This window comes from Bos mutus, chromosome 4, assembly GCF_027580195.1.
Source record: "Bos mutus isolate GX-2022 chromosome 4, NWIPB_WYAK_1.1, whole genome shotgun sequence".
In the NCBI taxonomy this organism is placed as follows: Eukaryota; Metazoa; Chordata; class Mammalia; order Artiodactyla; family Bovidae; genus Bos; species Bos mutus.
The window spans coordinates 68,568,188-68,595,878 of record NC_091620.1 but is presented as its reverse complement, the minus strand read 5'-3'; the positions used below and the strand labels follow the sequence as shown (position 1 = coordinate 68,595,878).

The window sequence follows — 27,691 nt, the reverse complement described above, 5'->3', positions numbered from 1 at the left end:
GGGCACCATAGTTAGTAGTGTATAAAGTATTTTCACAGCTATTCTTGCATCAAATACAGTGCAGGAAGATGAAATTGTGTGGTCTTAAACGGATTCTTACCCTCTTCCTGCCAGTGAAACTTCTCCTCCTGAGATCTGCCCGTCCCTTGAAGAAGATAAGCTCTTCCCCTCACGTTTTGCCTGCTAGACCCCTGACTCTGACTTAAGAGAAACTAGGAGTGTCTGACGCAAGGTTTGCACATCTGCCACCATCTCAGAGGCACCCCACACCATCTTTCACTGCAGGCATCTGATGAACCTGCCCTCCAGGGACTCTGCTTTCTCCCAGGGCTGCCCAGAGATCTGTGTAGTGAGCCATGTTTTCTGGTTTGCTGCGGGAAGTAGCAGAAGGTACTTTCTTTTAGATTGGGAAACATTTAATGGTGGTCAAATTACTGATAGAGTTTGAATGAAGACTGCCTTCAAATCATCGACTTTCCATTTCCCTTGATGGCTGTTGATATGGAGTGAGTCATCTTCAGCTGGTAGAAGGTGAGAATGTTGAGATCTTTCTGTTTATGTTTTCCAGATGCTCAGCAGGGCTTGCATTAGTGAATTTCTCTCAGTGACCAAGGCTGGATCCATTGGAAAGTGGGAGGGGATGCAGCCCCGAGAGCACATTGTCATCATCATTCTCTCTTTATGTCCTGGGGAATTTTATTTTTAACTGCGCCAGCTTATGTTTCCTGCAGCTATAAAAGGGACCATATTTTAAATTTTTAATCACAACCTCTGCCCACAGAAATTATCTGTTATATTGTCCCTAGGAGAAAACACTGCCTTTCTTTCTTTGTTTTTCACTTTTTAAATTTTTTTGCAAGGGTAAGATTATGTTAACACTGTTCCCATACCCACTACTGTTTGCACATTTCTTCACTTGAATCACAAATAAGTAGGCATTTCTGGAATTACCACATTAGTAAACTATATTATTCCAAAAATAATGAAATCCTTCAAGTAAGCTACCTTCCTTTCTCTTGAGGTTGGTCTCTTTTTGTTTGTTTGGGTAACTACTTGTATGTTCATTTTAGACAAGGTGTTTAATGCTGGTTTTGTTTTTCTTATTATGAGTCCAAAGTTCTAGGTGATTGAAGCCAAATCAGAAAATGCTTCAGTGGTCATGATAATGTGAATAACGTGCAAACAGGAGAAAAACCTGTTTGAGAATTTTCAAAACAGGAATTCGGTCCAGCAAACATGAAGGAGAGTAACTGCCAAATTCCTGCCAGTGTGCTTGGTACAGAAATATTCAGTCCCCAGAAGTGGTCACTGCTTCTCTGGATAGTCTCCGACCACTCTACAGAAGTCTTATTTGCAAACGCTTTAATATCAATGATTGAGTAAAATTTTATATTTTTTTAATCACCAGAAACATATTTTCTGACAGATGTTCTTCTAAGCAGTGTTTTCCAGCAGCTGCTGTTTTGCTAGTTCACTGTACGGTAACAAACTTTGATAGGTTTTTGATGGGGTTATATATTTTATTGGAAAAATTCTTTCAATTTATTTAATATCTAGAAACTTGTTGACTCATTGGAAAAGACTCTGATGTTGGGAGGGATTGGGGGCAGAAGGAGAAGGGGACGACAGAGGATGAGATGGCTGGATGGCATCACTGACTTGATGGACGTGAGTCTGAGTGAAATCCGGGAGTTGGTGATGGACAGGGAGGCCTGGCGTGCTGCGATTCAGGGGGTCACAAAGAGTCGGACACGACTGAGTGACTAAACTGAACTGAACTGAGAAATTTTAGAAAACTTAAAGATACGATTTACAGCTTCAGCAAATGAATGGCTAGTATACATTTGTTACTGTAAGGCTACAAATAGAATCTTTACATGTTGACATCTAAATTTACCCTGAGAGTAGAAAAATGCATTCATTAATGAGGGCAAAGCTTATCAAGTTAATGGCTCAACAGTATCTTCTCGCTGTAAATGTGGTGTTTGAGAACACATCATTGAACTTACATTAGAACCAATTTCACGTATTAAAAAGTGGTATTGAAATAGGATTCTATTGTATTTTTTCTAGGTCTTTGTATTTTGCACTGTAATCTTTTAAAAATATCTCAAAGGACTGTATTATCTATGTCTTCTCTATTGCTGGAATGTCATATTCATACGCATTTAAGTGTTGGATGGTGAGTTCATTTCCATCAACTGACATGATAAGTCGCTTTTGCTGCATGTGTAGCATCTCGTGAGCACACCCTCAGTACACGGAGGAGTGTCTAGAATAATGGACCCTTAGGAGCACAGGACATTTGCCTTAAGGATTATGATGCAATTGAAGAGGCAGAATAGTTCTAAAGGTGTGAATGCACACATGAACACAATCACCCAATGTACTAGAAGCTTGATAAATGCCTTGGAGCTATAACTAACATGGTGACTCGACTTGGTACTGGCCTCTGACTCCTAACTTCTCATTTCTCTAAGGAGATAGGCTAAAGGATACAAAAATAAGCAAAAACTTGCAAGCTAGAAAGAATGTTATCATTAGTAAAATGGCATACATTGAAGGTGTCTCAGACCATAAAGAGTCTGCCTGCAGTGTGGGAGACCCAGGTTTGATCCCTGGGTCGGGAAGATCCCTGGAGAAGGAATGGCAACCCACTCCAGTATTCTTGCCTGGAAAATCCCATGGATGGAGGAGCCTGGCAGGCTACAGTCCACAGGGTCTCAGAGTCGGAAACGACTGAGTGACTTCACTTCTTCACCTCACTTCATTATTTATTACACACACGCTATCTTCCAGACACCGAGCCAAGTGTCTTCCCTGCGTTATTTCATTTAATCCTTCAAAAAAACAGTGACAACTTCCTGGGTTAGGTATTCTTTTATGAAACCAGAGAAGACCCAAGGGAGTAAAGTAACCAGCCTGGGTGTATATACCTTGATCGCTGAGCCCACTCTCAACAGATGCACTCCCCATAACCCAAAAAATAAAGGAATATCTGCTTGGTAGAATGTTGAGATGAAGGAGAACTGACTCACTTCCTGGGTCCCTGTGATGCCCTCTCAGGAGGTGGACCTGTAACTTGGAAAGAGCCAGCCCACTCCTACCTCCTAGGATCTGGGGAGGTGAGGGCAGGCTGGGGGATAAGTAGGGAGTTGCCAATTGAAATCCCTTCTGTGACACAAAGGAGAAGTGTCAGAAAGCAGGATTGCTGCAACAACCAGAGAGCTTATCTGGGCGTCCAGGCTACTCCCTGATATTCTCTCAGGACTGAGGATGCCAAAGACATGCCCTCATACCTAGGGAACAAGTTCAGCCAAAGAGACTCCTTGTCCTTAACACACAGGGTTGGGGCTGCGCAACAGGAGCCATATCTCTCGCAGGGGCCGTCACTCTTCTCAGCTGAAAGCAGCATTGCAACGTAAATTTGCACCTGTCTGCTCACTGTTCACCATATTTGAGAAGAATTTTAATAGCAGTTCAGATGGAGAGTAAAGATACTCAGGGAGCTTCTACCTACCTGCTTATGGTTAAAAACCAGATCCGGGTGGACTCCCACTGATCCAAAGATGGAGTCAACAGATACTAGGAAAATAAAAAGAAAAATCTGTAAGGCCTATGAAGAGTTTTGCAGTGTAGAACAAGGAAGATAACACTTGAAATGCAAAGGAACAACCTCCATCTGACAAAAATTAACATGAGAAGTAAATTTTAGAAAGTAATTTTTAGAGAGCATCTGCTTTGTGTCTTAAAATTCAAGGAAATAGAGGCTCTGAAATTAGACTGAATGGTGGGTAAGCCAGATTGTGATGGAGAGACAACTGCTACAAAGCTAAGGGGAAGAAATCTCAGAATGGAGCCTGTATCTTGGAGGCTGGAGAGAGCCTTGGCTGCACCCCTTCTAGCCACACAACCCTGGACAAGCGCCTTGCCCACTCAGTGCTTCATTGTTTTTATCTATAGTGTGAAGACAGCAGTACCTACCTAATATGGTTGTCATGAGAATTTAAAATGTCCTAGGGAAATGAAAATATATGTTAGAAGTGAGAGGGGAACAAAAATTGGCACTATAAAAAAACCTGAATCCAGTTTTGAATTTCCTAGAACCCGGAGGAAGGGATTAAAGGGACAAAATAGAAATGAAGATACATGTATGTGGAGCATAGAGAATGGAGATCTGCTGGAGAAAAATTGATGCTCCTCAAAAAGGGCTCAGCAGTAAAAGTCTCCACCTGCAGATGAAAAAGCTACATGCCAGGATAATACCAGCCAACACCAGGAATAATCTTAAGTGTTATTTCTTAATTTTAAGGATGGAGAAAGAATCGACTTAATCAGGCAGAAAAACAGGAGGCTTACCTGAAAGGGAGAAAATCCTCCTTGGCTTTGGACTTGCTCCTGTGTACTATTGGATACGGAAGGAATCTTAGGATGGCCCCTTGAGAATGTTTTTACCCAGACAATGTAAATGTAAGAAGGAAGTAGAAATCATCTAAAGACTGGTACAGATAGAAGGCATTCCCATCCAAAAGCTGCTTGAAAAGTAAGTGACCTAGAGATATGCGTAGTAGAGAATAAGCATAAAAATACTTGAAATAATGGTAGAAAAGTGTAGAGATAAGCAAGAAATTGGTTATTCTTATCCTTGACTGGGGCATCAGCATACTTAGGAGAATCTTGGTAGACTTACTGAATGTGTTGGACCAAAACCCAGTGTTTGCAGAGTTATATAGATGATTCTGACGAGCAGCTAGAACTAAGAACTACTGCTTTAGCAATTTTAATCAGTGTATGTACTATGCAGAGATAATTAGAAAAGTGGGAATATTTCCAAAGATTTGTCCAAAGTATCTTTTTATTCTCAAAGTTAGGCTAATCAATTTGAAAATATAAAACTGTAAGATATAAAAGCAAATTTTAATAAGGGAAAAGATACTTTCCATGGCAAGAGTTAATTTCATGAAAAAGGCCCTCTGTTTTCAAATGTGTTTCTAATTTATACATGATTTCAATCAAAGTTATCATTGTTTTACTTTTTAGAAGTTTATACGTCTCAATCTCATCTGGGACAATAAACTGTTAGCATAGCAAAGAAATTTATAGAAACATATTGTGAAGGAGGCTTGTTCTTTTGGTGGGTGGCATTTAATAATACAAATTAAAACTTTTGTACTGGAGAATTATGGATAGAAAGATAAATGAAATAGAATAAAATATATAAACAAGACCCAGTATTATAAAAGTAAGGCAATTCACAATAATAAAAGGATTTGTTGTTCACTTGCTCCGTCGTGTCCAACTCTTTGCAACCCCACGGACTGTAGCCTGCCAGGCTTCTCTGACCATGGAATTATCCAGGCACGCATACTGGAGTGGGTTGCCATTTTCTTCTTCAATATAACTAATAACATACCTCAAAATACATGAAGCAAAAGTTGACAGAATTCAAGAGAGAAATAGAGAATTTCATAATCACAGTAGGTTTTAATATCTCTCAGGGGAAATTCCAAATATATGTAAAGTTTTGGAAAAAAGAAACTTCTGTGTGACAAAGACAGAATCACAAAATTGGAAAATGAGTGGCATTAAAATACAGCATCAAAATATTTGAAATATAGCTAAAACCATGTTTGTAGGCAAATTGAGAGCTTTAAATGCTTGTATTAAAAAGGAGAAAGATATACAAATCGGTGGCCTGAGATTCTACTTTAAGAAACTACAAGAAGGAGAGCAAAATAAACATAAGTAGAAGGAAAATTTTTTGTTGCTAAATAGCAGCAATGAGAAAAGTACAAAATATGCAATAGAAAATTAACAAAGCTAAAAACTGGCTTGTTGAAAAAAATCAACAAAATTGACTTATTCCTGATTAAAATAAGCAAGAACAAGAGAACACAAATAACTAATTTTTGTTCTTGTTCAGTCGCTCATCCATGCCTGACTCTTTACGATCTCATGGACTGTAGCATGCCAGGCTTCCCTGTCCATCACCAACTCCCAGAGCTTACTCAGACTTATGTCCATTGAGTCCATAATGCCATCCAACCATCTCATCCACTGTCGTCCCCTTCTCCTCCTGCCTTCAATCTTTCCCAGCATCAGGCTCTTTTCCAATGAATCGGTCCTTCTCATCAGGTGGCCAAAGAATTGGAGCTTCAGCATCAGTCCTTCCAATAAATATTCAGGACTGATTTCCTTTAGGATGGACTGGTTGGATGTCCTTGCAAGTCCAAGGAACTCTCAAGAGTCTTCTCCAATACCACAATTCAAAAGCATCAATTCTTCAGCACTCAGCCTTCTTTATGGTCCAATTCTCACATCCACACATGACTACTAGGTAAAACATAGCTTTGTCTAGGTTGGTCATAGCTTTTCTTCCAAGGAGCAAGCATCTTTTAATTCCATGGCTGCAGTCACTATCTGTAGTGGTTTTGGAGTCCAAGAAAATAAAATCTGTCACTGTTTCCATTGTTTCCCCATCTATTTGCCATAAAGTGATGGGACCGGATGCCATGATCTTTGTTTTTTGAAAGTTAAGTTTTAAGCCAGCTGTTTCACTCTCCTTTTTCATCCTCAGCAAGAGGCTCTTTAGTTCCTCTTCACTTTCTGCCATGAGGGTGGTGTCATGTGTATATCTGAGGTTACTGATAGTTCTCGCAGTAGTCTTGATTCCAGCTTGTGCTTCATCCAGCCTGGCATTTCACATGATGTACTCTGCATATAAGTTCAATAAGCAAGGTGACAGTATATAGCCTTGACGTACTCTTTTCCCAGTTTGGAACCAGTCTGTTGTTCCATGTCCAATTCTAACTGTTGCTTCTTGACCTACATACAGATTTCTTAGGAGGCATGTCAGGTGATCTGTATTCCCATCTCTTTAAGAATTTTCCACAGTTTGCTGTGATCCCCACAAAGATTTTAGTATAGTCAATGAAGCACATTTTTTTTTTTTCAGTTCTCTTGCTTTGTCTGTGATCCAACAGATGTTGGCAATTTGATCTCTGGTTTCTCTGCCTTTTCTAAAACCAGCTTGAACATCTGGATGTTCTTGATTCACGTACTGCGGAAGCCCTAACTTGGAGAATTTTGAGCATTACTTTGCTAGCGTGTGAGATGAGTGCAATTGTGCATTAGTTTGAACGTTCTTTGAAATTGCCCTTCTTTGGTATAGTAATGAAAACTGGCCTTTTCCAGTCCTGTGGCCACTGCCGAGTTTTCCAAATTTGCTGGCATACTGAGTGCAACACTTTGACAGCATCATCTTTTAGGATTTGAAATAGTTCAAATGGAATTCCATCACCTCCAGTTGCTTTGTTTGTAGTGATGCTTCCTAAGGCCAACTTCCTTCACCAATATTAGGAATGAAAAAAAGTATTATCACTACAGATCCTACAGACATTAAAGTGATAGTAAGTGAATAAGGTGAAAAACTTCAGTACCCCTAGAGGAATTGGCCACATTTCTTGAAAAATAGAACTTACAAAGTTGATATAGGAAGAAATAAAATTCCAAATGGCTGTATATCTGTTTTTATAATTCATTATAAAAAACCTTCTCCTAAAAACAACTCCAAGCTCAAAGGTTGCACTGATAAATGCCATCAAACATTCAACAAATAATACTAATATATACAAAACTTATCAGAAAATGCAAAAGGGAGCATCATGGCCCAAATCATTTTTTTGCAGTTGTTGTTGTTCAGTCACTAAGTCATGTCCAACTCTTTGCAACCCCATGGACTGCAGCACACCAGGCTTCCCTGTCCATCACCAACTCCCAGAGCTTGCTCAAACTCATGTCTGTTGAGTCAGTGATGCCATCCAACCATCTCATCCTCTGCCCTCCCCTTCTCCTCTTGTCTTCAGTCTTTCCCAACATCAGGGTCTTTTCCAATGAGTCAGCTCTTCTCCTCAGGTGGCCAAAGGATTGGAACTTTAGCTTCAGCATCAGTCCTTCCAGTGAATATTCAGGATTGATTTCCTTTAGGGAAAGGAAAAGGAAAAGGATCAAAACAAAGGTTTGATCTCCTTTGTATCCTAGGGACCCTCAAGAGTCTTCTCCAGCACCACAGTTCAAAACCATCAATTATTCAGCACATAGCCTTCTTTATGCTTCCAGCTCTCAGAGATCTGTACGTGATAGCTGGAAAAAACCACAGCTTTGACTGTACAGACCTTTGTCCACAATGTGATGTCTCTGCTTTTTAATATGCTGCCTGGGTTTGTCATAGCCTGTCTTCCAAAGAGCAGGTGTTTTTAATTTCATGTCTGCCGTCACCATCTGCAGTGATTCTGGAGCCCAAGAAAAGAAAATCTGCCACTGTTTCTGCTTTTTCCCCATCTATTTGCCATGAAGTGACAGGACCAAATGTTATGATCTTCATTTTTTGAATGTTGAATTTTAAGCCAGCTTTTTTACTCTCCTCTTTCACCTTCATCAAGAGGCTCTTTATTTCCTCTTTGTTTTCTTTAAAGTGGTATCATCTGCATATGAGGTTGTTGGTATTTCACCCAGCAATCTTGATTCCAGCTTGTGAATCATCCAGCCCAGCGTTTTGCATGATATACTCTGCATATAAGTTAGATATAATATAATATAAATATATATATATACTCTGCATATAAGTTAAGATTAGGAGTATCCTAATCCTCAAACTAACAAAGAGTTTTAAAAAATAAAGAAGGAAAGTATGGACCAATCTCTGTCATAACTGTAGACACAAAATCACTACTGCTGATGGGAATAAAATTGACAGACTCCCCACTAAAGAGGAATTTGGTAATGTATTTCAAAAGGTCTTCATTATGGTGAGCTATAGTACCGCTATAGTACTCTATATAGAAACTTATATAGAATGCTATATAGAAACCTATATGCAGGTCAGGAAGCAACAGTTAGAACTGGACATGGAACAACAGACTGGTTCCAAATAGGAAAAGGAGTACGTCAAGGCTGTATATTATCACCCTACTTATTTAACCTATATGCAGAGTACATCATGAGACACGCTGGGCTGGAAGAAGCACAAGCTGGAATCAAGATTGCCGGGAGAAATATCAATCACCTCAGATATGCAGATGACACCACCCTTATGGCAGAAAGTGAAGATGAACTCAAAAGCCTCTTGATGAAAGTGAAAGTGGAGAGTGAAAAAGTTGGCTTAAAGCTCAACATTCAGAAAACGAAGATCATGGCATCCAGTCCCATCACTTCATGGGAAATAGATGGGGAAACAGTGGACACAGTGTCAGACTTTATTTTTGGGGACTCCAAAATCACTGCAGATGGTGACTGCAGCCATGAAATTAAAAGACACTTACTTCTTAGAAGGAAAGTTATGACCAACCTAGATAGCATATTCAAAAGCAGAGACATTACTTTGCCAACAAAGGCCCATCTAGTCAAGGCTGTGGTTTTTCCAGTAGTCATGTATGGATGAGAGAGCTGGACTGTGAAGAAAGCTGAGTGCTGAAGACTTGATGCTTTTGAACTGTGGTGTTGGAGAAGACTCTTGAGAGTCCCTTGGACTGCAAGGAGATCCAACCAGTCCATTCTGAAGGAGATCAGCCCTGGGATTTCTTTGGAAGGAATGATGCTAAAGCTGAAACTCCAGTACTTTGGCCACCTCATGCGAAGAGTTGACTCATTGGAAAAGACCCTGATCCTGGGAGGGATTGGGGGCAAGAGGAGACGGGGACAACAGAGGATGAGATGGCTGGATGGCATCACTGACTCGATGGACGTGAGTTTGAGTGAACTCCAGGAGTTGGTGATGGACAGGGAGGCCTGGTGTGCTGCGATTCATGGGATCACAAAGAGTCAGACACGACTGAGCGACTGCACTGAACTGATAGTAACCTCTGTGCCCACTTTCTGGAGAGATTTTTTTTTTTTTAATCACAAATGGTTGTTGGATTTTGTTAGAAGCTTTTTCTGCATCTATTGAAATGATCATATGGTTTTTATTTAATCTATTGATGAGGGATATCACCTTAGTCGATTTGCAGATATTGAAAAATCCTTTCATACGAAAATGGTTTTATCTTTTAACCCAGTAATTCTATTTCAGTGAATTTAATATTCCCACATTTTACCTGCAGGTATGTTAGAGCAGTTGAAAGTAAAGTAAGTGATAAACTAAGATTTTTTTTTAGTATATAAGGATTCATCTGTGGAATGCTATTAAATATTGATATAGATCATTGAAATAGGAACTGTTTAGCAAACTAAATGAGAAAGTTTACTTGAAACATACTCCCTTAAGTCCTTGATAACTGTTTTCGGTATTAAATACATGCTTGTAAAACATAAATTGTAGAGTACCAGGAAATCTTAATAGTGACTACTTTCTGGTAATTGAATCATGGATCTTTTTGTTCCTTTTTTTTCCTTTTATTATATTTTCCAAAGTTTAGCAAACTGTATTTTAAATCAAAATGTAGAGTATGTCAAGTATGCTTATAGGTTTGGATAAGCACACTTACTTTTTTTTTTTTCTATTAACATTGAGTAATAATGCCTCTTTTATAAAATTTAAAATTGTTTTTTGATATGGAAGTTTTATAAGTCATTGTGCATGACTAATCCCAGTAATAGAACCATTATTTCTGCAGCCTTAAATAAATAATTGGTATACATGGGGTTTTAAACTGGTAGCTCATTGTTAGAGACATAAAAGGCATGGTTTTAACTGTCTAGCAGTTGTAGATAATCTGCCTGCCAGTGCAGGAGATCCAGGAGACCCTGATTCATTCCCTGGGTGGGGAAGATCCCCTGGAGTAGGAAATGGCAACCCACTCCAGTTTTCTTGCCTGGAGAATCCCATGGACAGAGGAGTCAGGCAGGCTATATAGTCCATGGTATCGGAAAGAGCTGGACACGGCTGATCAAACACACAGAGGTAAAGATACAGCAGTTCGCAGCAATTAACTGCCCAGGGCAGAGTTGGCAGGTTGGTTCATCTGTGCTCCAGTTCTGATTGATGGATGGTGACTGCCTGGAGAGATGTATTAAGATAAATAGGATTTATCCTGGATTCGGCTTAAAGTGTGTTGAGAGTGTAATAATGTCTACTCTAAGCAAGAGAGCAGAACAATGAGGCATGATGTGCCATTCTTGACCTAGTTAGGGAATAAGGGTAATCTTATTTTTACAGTTGAATGTGGGCCGTATTTCTAGCTGAGATGAACACTGATGGTTATTTGCAAGGTGGTTAAGTGGCAGGCAGGGTCATAATAAAGGACTGACAGATTACTTCTGGCTCTGGTTTCTATGAAATCAAACCATTTCACAGATACTGTTAGAATGGTCTACTTGCCTGTGAGAAAATAGATCATTTATTGAAGTATGACTTCCAGATTTTAACCTCAGGCACCAGGTAAATCTAAGTCACTCATAATATATGGTTCACAATATTTATTATGTATGTAACTGGCATGACAGTTTCTGCACATCCAGATTATTTTGTCCATGAGCAGGTAGGCTGTTGTGGCAGCTCCATGACATCCTCCTCCTGCCTTGCAGGCAAGTTCATGACACGCCTTCCTTTCCTGTGTCCCATGTGTGTCTTGCCACATATCAGTGATGTTTGAAATGTACTCACTGGACTGATTACTCAGACTTTTTGACATTCTTTAGTCCAGAAAGTTACATTTTGTTCCTGGCTAGTGAATTTCTAAGCCTTTGTAATCACTGAAGGGCAATGAATGTCGTTCTCCAAAAGACTGTAGCTTTCACATGGTTGTTCCACCCTCTACAGTCCACTCAAGTACTATGTATGCGTGTGTGTGTGTTCACATGCACACACACTGTGTATGAATGTGTAAACTCACTCCTAGAATGACATTTATTTGCAGGTAGGATTTTTTTCCGAGTCGGGCACGACTGAGCGACTTCACTTTCACGTTTCACTTTCATGCATTGGAGAGGGAAGTGGCAACCCACTCCAGTGTTCTTGCCTGGGGAATCCCAGGGACGGGGGAGCCTGGTGGGCTGCCGTCTATGGGATCGCACAGAGTTGGACACGACTGAAGCAACTTAGGAGCAGCAGCAGCAGATAAATTCTCATGTTGGCTGCTTGGAAAAAAATTCCATCCCTCTTGATATTGAATAATAGTATTTCAGGGTTTGAGAGGAGTGTAGCAGTTTAGAAGCAGACGGCCTTCCTAATTTTTGAGACTCTGCACCCACCCCATTTCTACCATTTCAGCCGATGTTTGAAACGCTGCCAGACAGATTTCACAAATCCAGTGCAGCCTATTATTACTTTGGAACAGCTTTGACCCTTAAACATTCCTTTTTATAATGGCAATAATTCTATTCCTTGAGAATAATGAAAATAGTTAAATACTTCTGTAAAGATGAAATGACTTCAGATATTGAAAGATTTATCATGCTTCTATAAGTCTTTTGAGCATTCCTGTTTTCTTTTTCTATTCAGTTCTATCTTCAAGTCCTTTTTGTATTGATCATTCTTTAAATATTTCACCCAGAAATGAGCCCAGTAGTCCAGAGATTGTCTGCTTCTGATTGACAGATCTTTTCTGTTCATGAAGCCTGATGTGGAGTCTGGATTTGCGGTGTGGAGGGGCAGTGTTCATTTCTGGTTCACTCCTGGAAGGTAGTGTTGATTGCAGGCCCAAGTGGTTTTCATACTTGTTTCAGTGTTTCTACTCAAGCACTGCCTCATATTAATCACTGTGAAAGCCCATCTAATCAGACTGGGCTCATCGTTTGGATCATCCCTCGTGCTTGTGTATCACTGGCACCCTTGGTAGCGGCCCCTGCCTTGTGTAGGCTGGAGCTGAAGACCGAATCCCTCCGCAGTCTTCTTGCACTTAGATCTGTATTAATGCTAGTGGGTTTTGGTGGTTTTTTTTTTTTAGTTTTCAGATACTCAGTGCCTTTTGATAATATGCTGCTTTGGGGGAAAAGCATATTTAGGAACCATTTTTTTAATTGGATTGTATTTTGCACTTATGTAGTACTCTCTGAAGAATGAATCTTGAGGGGAAAAAAAACGTGTAAGTTTGATTACATTATGTTGGTGTATGGTCAGCAACTGTGAAAGTACATATAGAGCATATGGAAAATTTAATTACTTAGAATATTGTCATATTTTTGTCTTTCAAACTTCATTACTATTTCTTTGTATTGATCTGAATAATGTTGTAAGCAGTAATAATTTTTGAAGCCCTTTCTACTATTCCAGAATACTCTAGTCATAAATTACAAAATGCTTCAGAGTAGTCTTTAAAGTAATACTGCCTGGGTTGAATACTAGCTCCTGTTGAAATGACCTTAGGAGAGGAAGTTAATCTTTCTAAGCCTCAGTCTGCTTGTCTATAAAATGTGAATTGGAAAAGTGGTTCTCTCCTGAACTTAATTTTAGGAGAAAATGAATGGGAAACATGTTGCAATAAAAAATAAGCTCTTAGTAAAATTTACCTTTTACTAATACTTTTTAATGTTACAAAATCATTCCAGCTTTTCAGAAGACAAATAGAACTGCCTTATGATCCAGCAATCCAACTGCTGGGCATACACACTGAGGAAACCAGAATTGAAAGAGACATGTGTACCCCAATGTTCATCGCAGCACTGTTTATAATAGCCAGGACATGGAAGCAACCTAGATGTCCATCAGCAGATGAATGGATAAGAAAGCTATGGTACATATACACAATGGAGTATTACTCAGCCATTAAAAAGAATACATTTGAATCAGTTCTAATGAGGTGGATGAAACTGGAGCCTATTATACAGAGTGAAGTAAGCCAGAAGGAAAAACACCAATACAGTATACTAATGCATATATATGGAATTTAGAAAGATGGTAACAATAACCCTGTATATGAGACAGCAGAAGAGACACTGATGTATAGAACAGTCTTTTGGACTCTGTGGGAGAGGGGGAGGGCGGGATGATTTGGGAGAATGGCATTGAAATACATATAATATCATATATGGAACGAGTCGCCAGTCCAGGTTGATGCATGATACTGGATGCTTGGGGCTGGTGCACTGGGACGACCCAGAGGGATGGTAATGGGGAGGGAGGAGGGAGGAGAGTTCAGGATGGGGAACACATGTATACCTGTGGCGGATTCATTTCGATATTTGGCAAAAAAAATACAATATTGTAAAGTTTAAAAATAAAATAAAATTTAAAATATAAAAAAAATTTTAAAAAGATAAAAAAAAGACAAACTAATGTGATGTTTGTCAATATGTTCTAAAATTAATTGGTGATATGTTGTAATTGTGACCTATGATTCAAGTTTTTAGGGTTCCCCCCCCAAGAGGATTATATGCTGTAGAAAAAGCTGAATAGCTAAAGTACTTTTCCTTTTATTTTTGCTAATTGAGTCCAACCTACTTCAGTTGATCTTACAAAACAATGAAAGCCAAAAGTAGGAACTCTGTATGTCAGATCCTCCATTAATAATGGCCATGTTTTTATTTTTTGCTTACAACTTTCTCAGGATTCTATATAACTTCAGATTCTGATGAAATTATGTTTTTATTTATCAGTGGTTTAAGAGTTTGAGTCTGTTTTTATAATTATAGTTAGCATGTGGCTTCATAATGACTCATTTCCCTGAAATGCATTTCATTCTCAAGTAATTCTGATGCATAATCCAAGAAGTTATCTGCACATTCAGCTATTCCTTTTTTTAGGGAAAGGGCTCTTCAAACTCAGTATTATACACATTTCAAGTCCTTTTTATTACACAGTATCCTTAAATATTAATACTTTTATATTGATCTGCCCTTATTAAAAGTAATGTGGTACATTCAAGATTAAGAACTCTGCTACAAAGAAAGATGTACTAAGAAAGGTAGACTTCTTACAATAATGTTAAAAGAAATACTTCCATAGTTGAAAAATGAGAACCCCTGCTTAAAATGTAAGTTTCAGCAGGGGACCTATATAATAATAAATATGGATGCTAGAATGAGGACCAAGATGCCAGATTTTCAGAAGAAATTTGAAATCCACATTTGACTTTTAAACTCCTAACCCACATTGAGGGTATAAAAAATCTAATTGTTGGAGATTCAAGAGAGAAAGGATTTTTATCCAGGGGCATTTCTCTGGAGAGAATGCTGTGCATCCTGCCCCATCTAGTTGCTTTTCCCTTCATCTCAGGAAGAAGTAGTTTTAATTGGTTGTTAAAATGTAAGTTTCAGCCGGTAAGGCCAGTTTATCGACTGAACCATTCAGGTAGAGGGCTCCTGTTCCCCTCACTTCCATCTTCATCCTTTACCTCTGGTCCCTTCCAATCTGGAGAGGATGAAAATAACTAGGAAAGACAGGGAGAAAATTGAATGAAAGAAGACAGGTTTCCTTAAACACTTCCTTCCCAGGTGGTGCAGATCCTAGCTGGGGAAGAGAAGCCATCATACCACTGAAGTTGGATATTCTAAAAACCAAATTGAGATTTTTATATTTTAAAGTGACTATAGGTATTATTGGAGAAGGCAATGGCACCCTACTCCAGTACTCTTGCCTGGAAAATCCCATGGACAGAGGAGCCTGGTAGGCTGCAGTCCATGGGGTCGCTAGGAGTCGGACCCAACTGCGCGACTTCACTTTCACTTTTCACTTTCATGCATTGGAGAAGGAAATGGCAACCCACTCCAGTGTTCTTGCCTGGAGAATCCCAGGGACGGGGGAGCCTGGTGGGCTGCCGTCCATTGGGTCACACAGAGTTGGACATAACTGGAACGACTTAGCAGCATAGGTACTATATCAGATAGAAATGATTAGAAAAACCATGGGGACTATCCCAAGTGTTCACTCAGGGGTGGAAGATGAATCACCACATTGAATAAAAATTAAAAGAAAAAAGTTAGGATAAAAGGAAATTGCTTTTGTAATTGCATCTCTAAAATAATACTTATTTAGTGCATTGATTATATAATTGAAGAATCTAGAAATACCAAATGTTTTTTGACTCACAAACCACTTTGATTTTTTAAGTTTAAAATAATCCTCTGAAAGATAGCTTAAATTTTATGGTGAATTGGACTTTTCTTAAATTATATTTTCTAATCTGGTAATAGGAAAAGAAATGTTACGTTTTCTCACTTGTCATTTGCATTCGTGTTTATCTACTTGTTGGCTTGCTGATAGTGGTCTAAAAATGGAAAAGTTGAGTTGGTCAGTGCAGTTGGTTTAAATTAAGGAAATGTATGTAATATTTCTTTAGAAAACATCTTTGACATTTTGGAAAATTAAGCTTGATTTATTGTAAAGTAATTTAGTTTTTCCACTGGCAGTGGCATAGAATAATTTTTTTCTAGTAGCTATTCCGAATGACCTGAGTTAGGAAAATGTTGCTCATTTTCAATATATTCCTAATACTATTTTCCTGCTATTTTCCATTTTATGCAAAGGCCATTGTAGGCTAATTATAGAAAATTACATTTAGTGCCAAGTGGATGTGAAATTAACTTTGACGCTGATGGACTGACATTTAAAGTAAAATGAGGTTACATTCTTTCCTGGGATTCTATGAACTATATTTTAATGTCCTTCAGTTATGAGAAGACATTTGCATCTTCCTAATTTTCTGGGGTTTTTTTTTTTTTTTGGTAGTTGGTCACATTTCACAAAATGTGAATGTTGTGATTTTTGACATTAAAAAATTCATGAAATATTTTCTTCAAATATTTATAAAATTCTTTCTGACTATACAAAACTTGGAGATTTATATTTTGTGACTTAACATGGTGAAGATTATGTGAAATATAAGTTCTATAAACATTATTTTGCCTGTTTTTTATTTTTTGTTATAAAAATTATTTTAATTGTTGATATTTATTTTACTTTAAATGAGAAAAGACTGCACCTAAAATTCAGAACCTTGAAGGGGTCTGCATCATGAGAAAAAAACTGTTTTTGCATCTTTTGCAATTTAAAAGACTATATTCTTAAAGGAAGAACTTTTGAACATAGCTTGGCAGACTGGCCAGGGTTTGAGGTCACAGTCTCCTTACTTCTCACCACCTGACATCACACGTAAGCCATGACTCATGACGGTTGTGAATACCATTTGGAGCAGTATCTACAAAACTTCATATAAATATTTTTCTGTATATTTTCATTTCTTTTCCTGAATACATTCCTCTGATTTTGTTCTAGGCTCGCAGGAAGGAGGTATTTATCCAGGAACGGTATGGGAGATTTAATTTAAATGACCCATTCCTGGCACTACAGAGAGACTATGAAGCAGGTGCCAGCGATAAAGAGAAGAAGCCAGTTTGTACCAACCCCCTCTCCATCCTCGAAGCAGTCATGGCACACTGCAGAAAAATGCAAGAAAAGATGTCCACACAGCTGGCTGCTGCTGAGAGCAGACAAAAGAAGGTATTGAGACTTTCCAATAGTCTTTCTTCCCATAACACAGTGTAGAATGAGGAGACCACTTCCGAGGTGGTGGTTTTGTTCTTAAATGCTGTATTTTCAGGAATGCAAAATACCGACAAATTATGGAGACCCTTCTCAAATGTAACTCAAAAATAACACTAAATCATAAAAGAAGTATGAAAAATTATGTTTCTTATAATAGTTACTATGATGCTTTCATTAAAATAGGGATTTTTGGAGGGAGAGTCTGTTTCCTAATGCCCTAAGGCATGCTTAACTGCTCAATGGGTGATCCAGTAATGCAACCAGGACTGATCATATGGTGGCATCCCCAACTTTCTTTATCTAGCTTCTGTCTCTTATATTTCTTTGCAATTAGAAATTATTATTATTTTTTAATGAAAATAGTATGAGAATAGAATGAAAGTTTGCTTAGTATAATGCAGTCTCACAACATGTCATTTGAAGTTCTGGTTCGTCTCAAACTCGCCTCTGGGGTCTGAGTGTCTGCTGCAGACCTCCAGGCTCCTGCTCACATGTGTTTCATTAAAACCAACCTCCTCCGCCTGCCTCACCTCCCCCAGCAACACAAATACACATTTATTGCACTGAGCACATGCTTCAAAGAGTCCTAAGCGATGAAAGCTTTCTGTGATCAACCATAAGGAAATAGAAGTTTAAATTTTTTGTCCTTCTGATACACTGCTGAGATGACTGATTCCCTTTATTTGAAAAGAGTGAGGAAGACAGAGAAGGTAATGATGTCTGGTATGATTAGAATTAAAAGTAGTATGTTCTTCCAACCATTATTAAAACATAAAATAAGTCTTCTATTTGTCCTTTTCAGAGAATTTGTTATAGCTCACATTTAACACCTGATTAACAGTTAACCTGAATGCACTATACTATATAAATATTTATGATGCTGTCATTATAAATTAATGACTGTGTGGGCTTTCTCCCTGTAATTATTTCTTTGCAGTAATATATATTTGCTGGTGCTCTGGGATAGGTGTTGAATAAAATCAAACCTTTGCTCAGTATGCACATGGTAGAAAACTAAAGCATGAGTAAATAATAAAGAATAGACGGTCTTCCCTGCATGTGAGACCGAATCACACCGTTTTACTCTGGGCTCTACATACCATCTACAAAGCCCTGCAGACAACCACTGAGATCTCTAGAGCTTTTCAAAAATCCCCACAAACCACATAAGCTAAGAGCCAGTGTGTTTCCGTTGATGTCACTAAGGCTCACTTGTATGTCTTGGATGAGACACATTTCAATTACACTCTTAATGTGTCAAATGAGCTATTTCATAATAAAGTACGTCTGCTGGGGTTGTGCTGTATTATCAAAAATCAAGAAAATATTTTGTTTTTGTTGTAGTTTTCATCCAATACATACAATGCATGCTTTACCAAATTTTACTTCAGTTTTGCATTTTATCTATCATTATAAGAGAGGAAAAAAAGTTGAATCAAAGCTTTGAGTTCAATTCTGAGTTGAATCAAAGCTCTTATTATCTAGTTGATTTTTTTTTTTTAATCAGCTTACATCCTGTTTGTTTCTGAATGCCTGGGTTATTTCCAACCTGGCTGGAAGTGAAAGGAAATTGTTTCTGTCCTATGGGTCCTGAGAGGCTGGTATGGAATGAGCCAATGATCTGTCTCCCACGTATTACGGAGACACAGAGGTCCTTTATGGCCACATTGACTGGCTGTGCCGTCTCAGTGAAGGGTCTTTCTGAATGGCAGTGCTACCTTTTGTCCCTAAAGGATATTCTATCCAGTAGCCTGTAACATGTGAGGAGAGTAACTGTTTGTACTCTAATCCTGGATCTTTATTTATGAAGAAAATAAGATAACATAGCAGCTGGTAAGACCAGAGTCATTTCAGCAATAAAATTACCTGTCACCTCTACTCTTGAGAGTAAATATAGTAACCAGACATCGTCAGGTCTCTTACATGTAGAATAAATGGCAGCTTTAGAAATCTAAAAGCATTAAGACACAGAAATCCTTTATTTTAAATGAACCCAGGTCATCAAATCACTGCCAGAGCAAAAGTCAGGGAAAGCAAAGGTCCGATTATCTTCAGTTCAAGTATTTATTATCTGACACTGGGCAGAGCTCTGTGGTGATTCTAAGACATTTGGCCTGAACACTGCTCTGCTTGGCCTCTCTAGGCGGGAGAAGAAGCTTAGCACTCATTCATGCATTGGTTCCTGCTGAGACTACTAATAGGAGGGTTAACTGGTAATTTGCCTGCCAGGAAAATTTGGGCAAGAGTCAATTTGGCAAATGGACTGAGCCTCAAGCCACTTTGCATAAACTAATGGGTAATCATCATGGGGAAATTTGCCTCTGGTAATATACCAGTTAGAGGCAGTAACCCAGGTGGTTATTATTTGGGTTTTTACTTTTTATCTTGTGCATCATCTGGTGATACAGCTTCTGTTCTAATTTATTTTCAGTCATTTTATTCATACATAGTATAATTTCTAGCCTGGAAATAGAAAACATCTTTTAATTTGAGCAGAGCTTATAAAAGAAAAAAAGCAAAAATAACAACCAGGAAATTCAGAAGGGGGCATTTTTTTTCACCAGAGGAAAAACTCAAAGTAGTTCTGTGTATTAGATAGAGCTCCTTCTAGGTAGGGCTTCCCTGGTGGCTTTGCAGTAAGGAATCTGCCTGCAATGCAGGAGATGCCGGTTCTGTCCCTGGATTGAGAAGATCCCCTAGAAAAGGAAATGGCAAACCACTCCAGTATTCTTGCCTTGGACCTCCCTTGGACAGAGGAGCCTGGCAGGCTGCAGTCCATGGGGTCGTAAAAGAGTTGGATATGACCAAAGCGACTAAAAACGAAACAGAAACAACCTCTTAGGTGGCAGCTCAGCACAGTGAGGTCAGTTGCATAACAGTAGATGCATCAGGCAGAATGTGTAGTCACAAAGCAGTTCCAGTATTCATGGAGTTCATCGGAAACAGCATTTATTTGTTGGCTACCAGCATGGTAGAGCATGGCTGGGGGAACTCGGGGACCAGCTCTTAGCAGCCAGCATCTCTGACAAATGCTCACTGTAGATCTAATCTGCAGTGGCTGATCCTTCTACTGAGCTGGATACTGAAGCTGGCTGATACCAGACACACCACTGCCATCACTGCTCTGGGTCTTGGGTGGTGCTTCCCCTAGCCCTGCTTCTTTGCGTCACTTGTTTCCTAATTGATGCCTCAGAGTAGGTGCATTTGATTGGCCAAGCTCAGGCCACATGCGTTCTCCTTAGCTACAAGACCAGGAAAGCAACTATTGGCTGTATTTTAACTACCACAGGAGAGAACCATCAGTGCAAAGTTCCCCTGACATAGAAAGGAGTTTCAGCTGTTAGTCAACCAAAGAAATGATGAATGCACCAGAAAAGAGCAATGAAAACATGTTTTATTTCATATGCTTCTTTCTTCACATTGTAAATAATTGTAATTCATTTTGCTATTTGTACTCACTGTTTTCTGCTTCATGGTTATAACATACAAATATAATTTAATTTTACATTGTTTTCTAGACTTTTGTTCAAGGATAACATGGTAGAGAAACATCTAAAATAACATTTTTAGGAAGAGTATATCAGCTTCTTTGTACATGAGTGATTGTTTTCAACTCCTTCCTGAGTCTGTTTTTGTATAACTCATTATTACAGTTCAAAATGCATTTTGACTCCCCAGGGAGCACTGTAGAGCAAGCATTAAGGGGAGCTGAAGACTGAGATCTGCAGCTTTGAGCCAGGACATGTAGGGGAGAATAGTTTCCGTTATCCATGTCTTCTCTTGAAACTCTAGATCAAGAGGAAGGGGCAGATGAGAAGTGCAGAGCCTAACAGCCGACTGACTGGTTGTTACAGCTCCAATAAGGAAGAAAATCTCCTGCATCTTACTGTTGTGTACTTGTTTACCAGGACTGGGCAGTTGCCGGTGGGGGTGACCCTGTAGAAAAGAGGAAGAGGGTGCAGTGAGTGTTAAAAGATTTGAGGGAGCATTAAGAAATATGATTAGATGTCATAAAAGTGTTTTGTGATTGTGACAGACATGCAGTCTGCTTTCTCCTTTTACAAATGACCAGAATTGCTTTCCTCTCTCTTTTCCACTTCGAATTAGAACTAATTGCCTTTACATTGCTGCTCCGCTCCCTCCTACATAGTTTTCCCTTTCATTCTGGAAAAACAATTGTTTGGTGCCTCTTCATTCATGGCTCCCAGTCTGGGTACTATTCTTGGAGGAACCACCCACTTTCTCACTACCAGTGAAGCTGTGTTGGCTCTTCTAAGCTCTTCTATACAACTTGCTGCTTTTTTGCAAAAGGCTTTGGTGATACTCAGAGAAGGCAATGACACCCCACTCCAGTACTCTTGGCCTGGAAAATCCCATGGATGGAGGAGCCTGGTGGGCTGCAGTCCATGGGGTCACTAAGAGTCAGACACAACTGAGCAACTTCACTTTCACTTTTCACTTTCATGCATTGGAGGAGGAAATGGCAACCCACTCCAGGGTTCTTGCCTGGAGAATCCCAAGGATGGTGGAGCCTGATGGGCTGCCGTCTGTGGGGTCGCACAGAGTCGGACACGACTGAAGCGACTTAGTAGTAGTAGTAGTTGGTGATACTGCTCCATGCAAAATTTCCCCTGAGCCATTACTTGAAAGTGGTTGTGAGTAGATATAAATTGGACAGTAGTATAGCAGAATCAACTGGAACTCGGTAATCTTTATACACAAAGGGCATGGTTCCTTCATAATCACAATAGAGTGCAGTTGAACTGGGGAGAAAGTCTGTTCCCAGCCCTAACCATCAGGTCCACAGACCCTGGATCACTGCTCAAAATTGTCCCAGATTTGGCCTTTGAGAGCCCTTTTAAGCTACTCCTTTTGATATATTCCCATAATTCCTATAGCACATTCTTATTACAAAAGGATTTTTTTTTTCTTACAGGCTATCATACACTTGTCTTATCCCAACCCCTGGGATTAGCTATTACATACAGGAGCTGTTATTTTCATTCCTTTCTAATGGAAAGTAGAAGTGAATCTAGAGCTAGGAAATTATGCATACTTATAATATTCATAAACATTTTATATACACACATATCTGTATCTTCATTTATCTATAGTGAGTTCATACTTACTGACACCTCTGATTTTAATCCAAAGGGTACATTCTTATCCTTTATTTAGAACTAGCTCTTCCAACAGTGAGAAAGCTGTCAGCTATTATACTTCACTATATTACTCATTTACTGCAGCCTAGAACCCACAGGGCTTCCCTGGTACCTTGGCTGGTAAAGAATACGACTTCAATGCAGGAGACCCTGGTTTGATTCCTGGGTCAGGAAGATCCCCTGGAGAAGGGATAGGCTACCCACTCCAGTATTCTTGGGCTTCTTTGGTGACTCAGATTGTAAAGAATCTGCCTACAATATGAGAGACCTGAGTTTGATCCCTGTGTTGGGGAGATGCCTTGAACGAGGGCATGGTAACCCACTTCAGTATTCTTGCCTAGAGAATACCCATGGACAGAGGAGCCTTAAGGGCTGCGGGTCCATGGGGTCACAAAAGGTCAGACACGACTGAGTGACTAAGCACAGCGCAACACAGAACACAGAATCCATAGCACTGTAAAAAAAGCAAAAATGCAAACCTGAAATTCACTATTGTTTATCCCCTTTAAAGAGATATTTACATTAAATCTCACTTTAAAGTAAAATTTGCATAAGTGCACAAATTGATGTTTTAAAAATGCATATACTTGTGTAACCTGTACCTCTTAAAAGATAGAAAATATTTCCATTACCACTGAAAGTTTCCTGGAGTATCTTCTCAATAATTATCTCCACCACTTCAAGCAGCCACTGAACACGCCTCTGATTTTTTTTTTTTTTTTATCGTGGATTAGTCTTATCTCTGTACTGCAACTTTAGGTAAAAAAGATGACTGCAATGAAATAATGAGCCTTTTGTGTACAAACTGTAAGTCTTTCAACTTTGTTTTTATTTATGAAAATTGTCTTGTCTGTTCTAGATTGTTTGCATTTCCATGAAAGTTTTCTTTGAAAGTTTTCAGGGATGAAATTTCATTGACCTTTAAATATGTTGAGAATTGACATCTTTAACAATATTGAGTCTTCCAATCCATGATTATAGTATTTCTCTTGATTTGTTGAGATCTTTGTGGTTTCTTTCAGCAGTGTTTTATTGTTTTTAGTTTAGTAGTATTAAATGTCTTTTGTTAGGCTTATTTCTAAATATTCGGTGCTATAATAAACGCATTATTTTTGACAAACATTTGTTGCTAGTGTGCAGGTACTCAATTGATTTTTGCATGTTGACATTGTATCCTGTGATCTTGCTAAACTTGCTTATTAGATTTAGCAGTTGTTGTGTATATTTTATATGATTTTGTAGGTAAATAAGCATGTTATCTGTGAATAAAACCCATTTTAATTCTTCCTTTCCAAATTGCCTACCTGCCTTCCCCTTCTCTTTTCCCCATCATTTCACTGACCAGAGCCCAGAACCATCAGAACAATGTTGATCAGAAGCAGTGAGTGAAGACTTCAAAGGCCTTTCCTTTCCTTAGGGAGAAAACAGGCTGTTTAATGGTTAAGTATGATGCTAGCTGTGCTTTTTTATAGATGTCTTTTATCTCATTGAGGTTTCATTCTATTCTTTATTGAGTAGTTTTTATCATGAATGGGTTTTGAATTTTGTAAAATGGTTTATCTGCATCTATGGCTGTGGTCATGATTTTTCTCTTTATTTTGTTAATGTGATGAATCTTACTAATTGCTTTTCAAATATTAAACCAATTTGGATTCCTGTAGTTAACTTCAGTGGGTAACCTTTTATCATTCTTTTTAAATATTACTGGATTCAGTTTGCCTGTATCTTGCTGCAGAGTTTTGTTTCTGTGTTCACGAGTGGTAATTTTTCTGTGAATTTTAAAATAATTCTTTTGGTATGAAAGTAATTCTGGATTCATAAAGGAAATTGGAAGTATTCCCTTCTCTTTTTTGAAAGAGTATATATAGGTTTGGTTTTGATGTTTGGTTGAAGTTACTAGTAAATCATATGAGTTGAGGGTTTTCTTTAGGGGAAAATTTTTATTTGTAAATTCAGTTTCTTTTGAAGATATAAAGCTATTCCATTCTTTTACTCCATCTTATGTCAGTTCTGAAAGTTGTATGCTTCAGAGGAATTTGATTTGTTGAATGTTTTGACACAAGGGTTTTCATCATTATCTTTTTAATGTTCATTTCATAGTGTTACCCCATCCTTTATTCCTGTTATTTGTGTTTTTTTATGTCTGTTTCTTAATCTGTTTTTTTTTCCTTTTTTTAAATTTAATTTTATTTTTAAACTTTACATAATTGTATTAGTTTTGCCAAATATCAAAATGAATCTGCCACAGATCTAAATGTGCTCCCCATCCTGTTTTTTAACAATGTTAATGATATTTTAGATTAAAACCAACTTTTGGCTTTGTAAATTTCTCTCTCGTTTGTTGTCTCTTGTATTTTCATTGATTTCTTACCTGTGCTATTTCTAACCTTTGTTATTTCTTTCTTTTCACTTTGTATTTTGTTCACTTTTCCTAACTTTCTAAGGTAACACTTAGATAATTAATTTGAGACAAAACTTTTTAAAAAAATTTTACTGAAATATAGTTGACTTACAATATTGTGTTTAATTTCTGCTCTATTAGCAAAGTAACTCAGTTATACAGTTATATTTTCATTTTCATATGCTTTTCCATTATGATTTTACCACAGGATATTGAATATAGTTCCTTGTGCTGTACAATAGGAATTTATCCATCCTATATATAATAATTTATATCTGCTGAGGCAATGCTCCCAGCCTCCTCTCCTCCCTCCTTGGCAAGCACAAGTCTGTCCTCTGTGTCTGTGAGTCTGTTTTTGGTTTGTAGATAAGTTCATTTGTGTCGTACTTTAGGTTCCACATGTGAGTGACAGCCTATTGTATGTCTTTTTCTTTCTGACTTCCTTAACTTAATGTGATGATCTGTAGGTCCATCCATCCATGTTGCTGCAAATAGCTGAGGCCTGGCGAGCTGCAATTCATGGGGTTGCAGAGAGTCGGACACGACTGAGCGACTGAACTGAACTGAATAATTAGCAGTAACAAGCATCTTTTCGTGTGCCTGTTAGACATCTGTATGTCTTCTTTGGGAGACAACTCTTCTAAAGCAATTATCAGTGTAATTTTCTGTGTATTTTCTGCTTTATCTGCCTTTGAGTACTCCTTTTGCACTACATCCAACAAACTTTGATATATTATTTTATTTTCAATTAGTTCAAATGTTTTCTAATTTCCCTTGTGATTTCTTCTTAAACTTCTGTACTATTTAGAAGTGTGTTTTAATTTTGAATTTTGGGGTGTTATTAATATCTTATTGTGATTTATAATTTAATTCTCCTGTGGTCAGAGAGTATATTCTGTAAGATTTTAGTCTTGTAATTTTTTGTTGGTTTTTAATAGTGCAACGAGTGTGTCATCTGTAGTCCTTGGGTGTTCTGTTCCATAGCATCAGTCAGGCCAGGTGTTTTCCATAGTATTATCCACAGCTACTATATTCCTGCTGATATTTCAATCTAGATCTTTAGCAAGATATGATTGTTATTAGAAATTTGTTTATTTCCGCCTTTACTTCTGTCCGATCTCGCTTCATGTATTTTAGAGAATGATTCAGCCATCATCTATAATGTAGTTTCTCTGTATGTAATGTGTGTTTTTCTCTGGCTGCTTCAAGGTTATTTGTTAGTTTTGTTTTCATTGGTTTTACTATGATGTCCTAGTTATGGTTTTCTTTATATTTATCCTGCTTTGGGATTTCTGAGCTTCCTGGATATATATATATATTTTTTTTTTTAAACCAAATTTGTGAATTTTGGCCATATTTTCTTTTAATATAGTTTTCTTCTATTTCTGGAAATCCAGTTCTGTGGAATTTAGACCACTTTATATTGTCCTACAGTGAGATGCTCTTCACTTTTTCAGTTCACTTTTATTGTTTCTCAAAATTGGATACTTTCTTTTGCTCTGTTTTCAAATCATTGGTTTTTTTCTGTGCTTTTTTAATTTTCCTCTTTCAAATCTTCTATTAAGCTCATTAAGACGTATTTTTCCATTTTAGATATTATTCTTTTATAGATTTTCCATTTGTTTCTAGTTTCCATTCCTATGCCAAGACTCCCATTTTGTTCCATCACCACGACCGTGTTTTCTTTGAAAATGGCTGCTTTAGGGTTCTTGTCTGCTAATTTCAGTAGAAGTCACCTTAAGCTCAGTTTCTATTTGAGTACATTTATCTTATGGATCACTTAAAACTTTTTTTGCATGTCCAATGATTTTTTAATGCATACTAGACATTGTGGATGGTGTGGTACAGAGACTGTGGAGTCTGTTATCTTCCAAAGAGTGTAAGTAGTTAACCTGATTAGATTCATAGTCTAAACTCTGACTTTTTGCAGTTGGCGATAGCTAAAATATTTGCTCATTTCTGTTAGTCGCTCAGTAGTAGCCAATCTGATTAAGTGTGGACTCTCTCCTGTGCTTTCATGCTAAGTCATGTCCATCTCTTTGTGACCCTGTGGACTGTAGCAGCCAGGCTCCACTGTTCATTGGGTTCTCCAGACAAGAGTACTGGAGTAGGTTGCCATGCCCTCCTCCTGGGGATCTTCCTGGCCCAGGGATCAAGCCCGTGTCTCTTGCACCTCCTGCACTGGCAGCAGGTTCTTTACCAGTAGTGCCACCTGGGAAGCCTGGACTTTCTCATACAAACGTGTAACTCAAGAGTCTACCGGTGACACTGGTGAGGGTAGTTGCAGCAGCTTTCATTTCATCCTCTGGCTCCTCAGGCCAGCATCAGGGATGCTTTGTGCTTGAGCTCTTGTTGTCAGTGCTGTCAGGACAGGGAATAGCCCTCACCTGAAAAGCTGTCCATGGCACCCCACTCCAGTACTCTTGCCTGGAAAATCCCATGGACAGAGGAGCCTGGTAGGCTGCAGTCCATGGGGTCGCTAAGAGTCGGACACAACTGAGCGACTTCACTTTCACTTTTCACTTTCATGCATTGGAGAAGGAAATGGCAACCCACTCCAGTGTTCTTGCCTGGAGAATCCCAGGGACAGGGGAGCCTGGTGAGCTGCCGTCTATGCGGTTGCAGAGTCGGACACGACTGAAGCGACTTAGCAGCAGCAGCAGAAAAGCTGTCCAAGGGCAAATCTCATCCAGTGCTGTTGGTTTCTTT

General features: G+C 38.5%; 1 protein-coding gene across 1 annotated transcript in view; it reads left to right on the top strand.

The window, feature by feature from the left end:
• The window catches only part of CTTNBP2 (cortactin binding protein 2), a 168,141-nt gene that overhangs the window by 53,127 nt on the left and 87,323 nt on the right, over positions 1–27,691 (top strand). Inside the window, exon 3 of the mRNA XM_070369594.1 lies at positions 17,150–17,374. Within this exon, the coding sequence (XP_070225695.1) occupies positions 17,150–17,374 (225 nt within the window). The remainder of the gene's footprint in view (positions 1–17,149; positions 17,375–27,691) is intronic.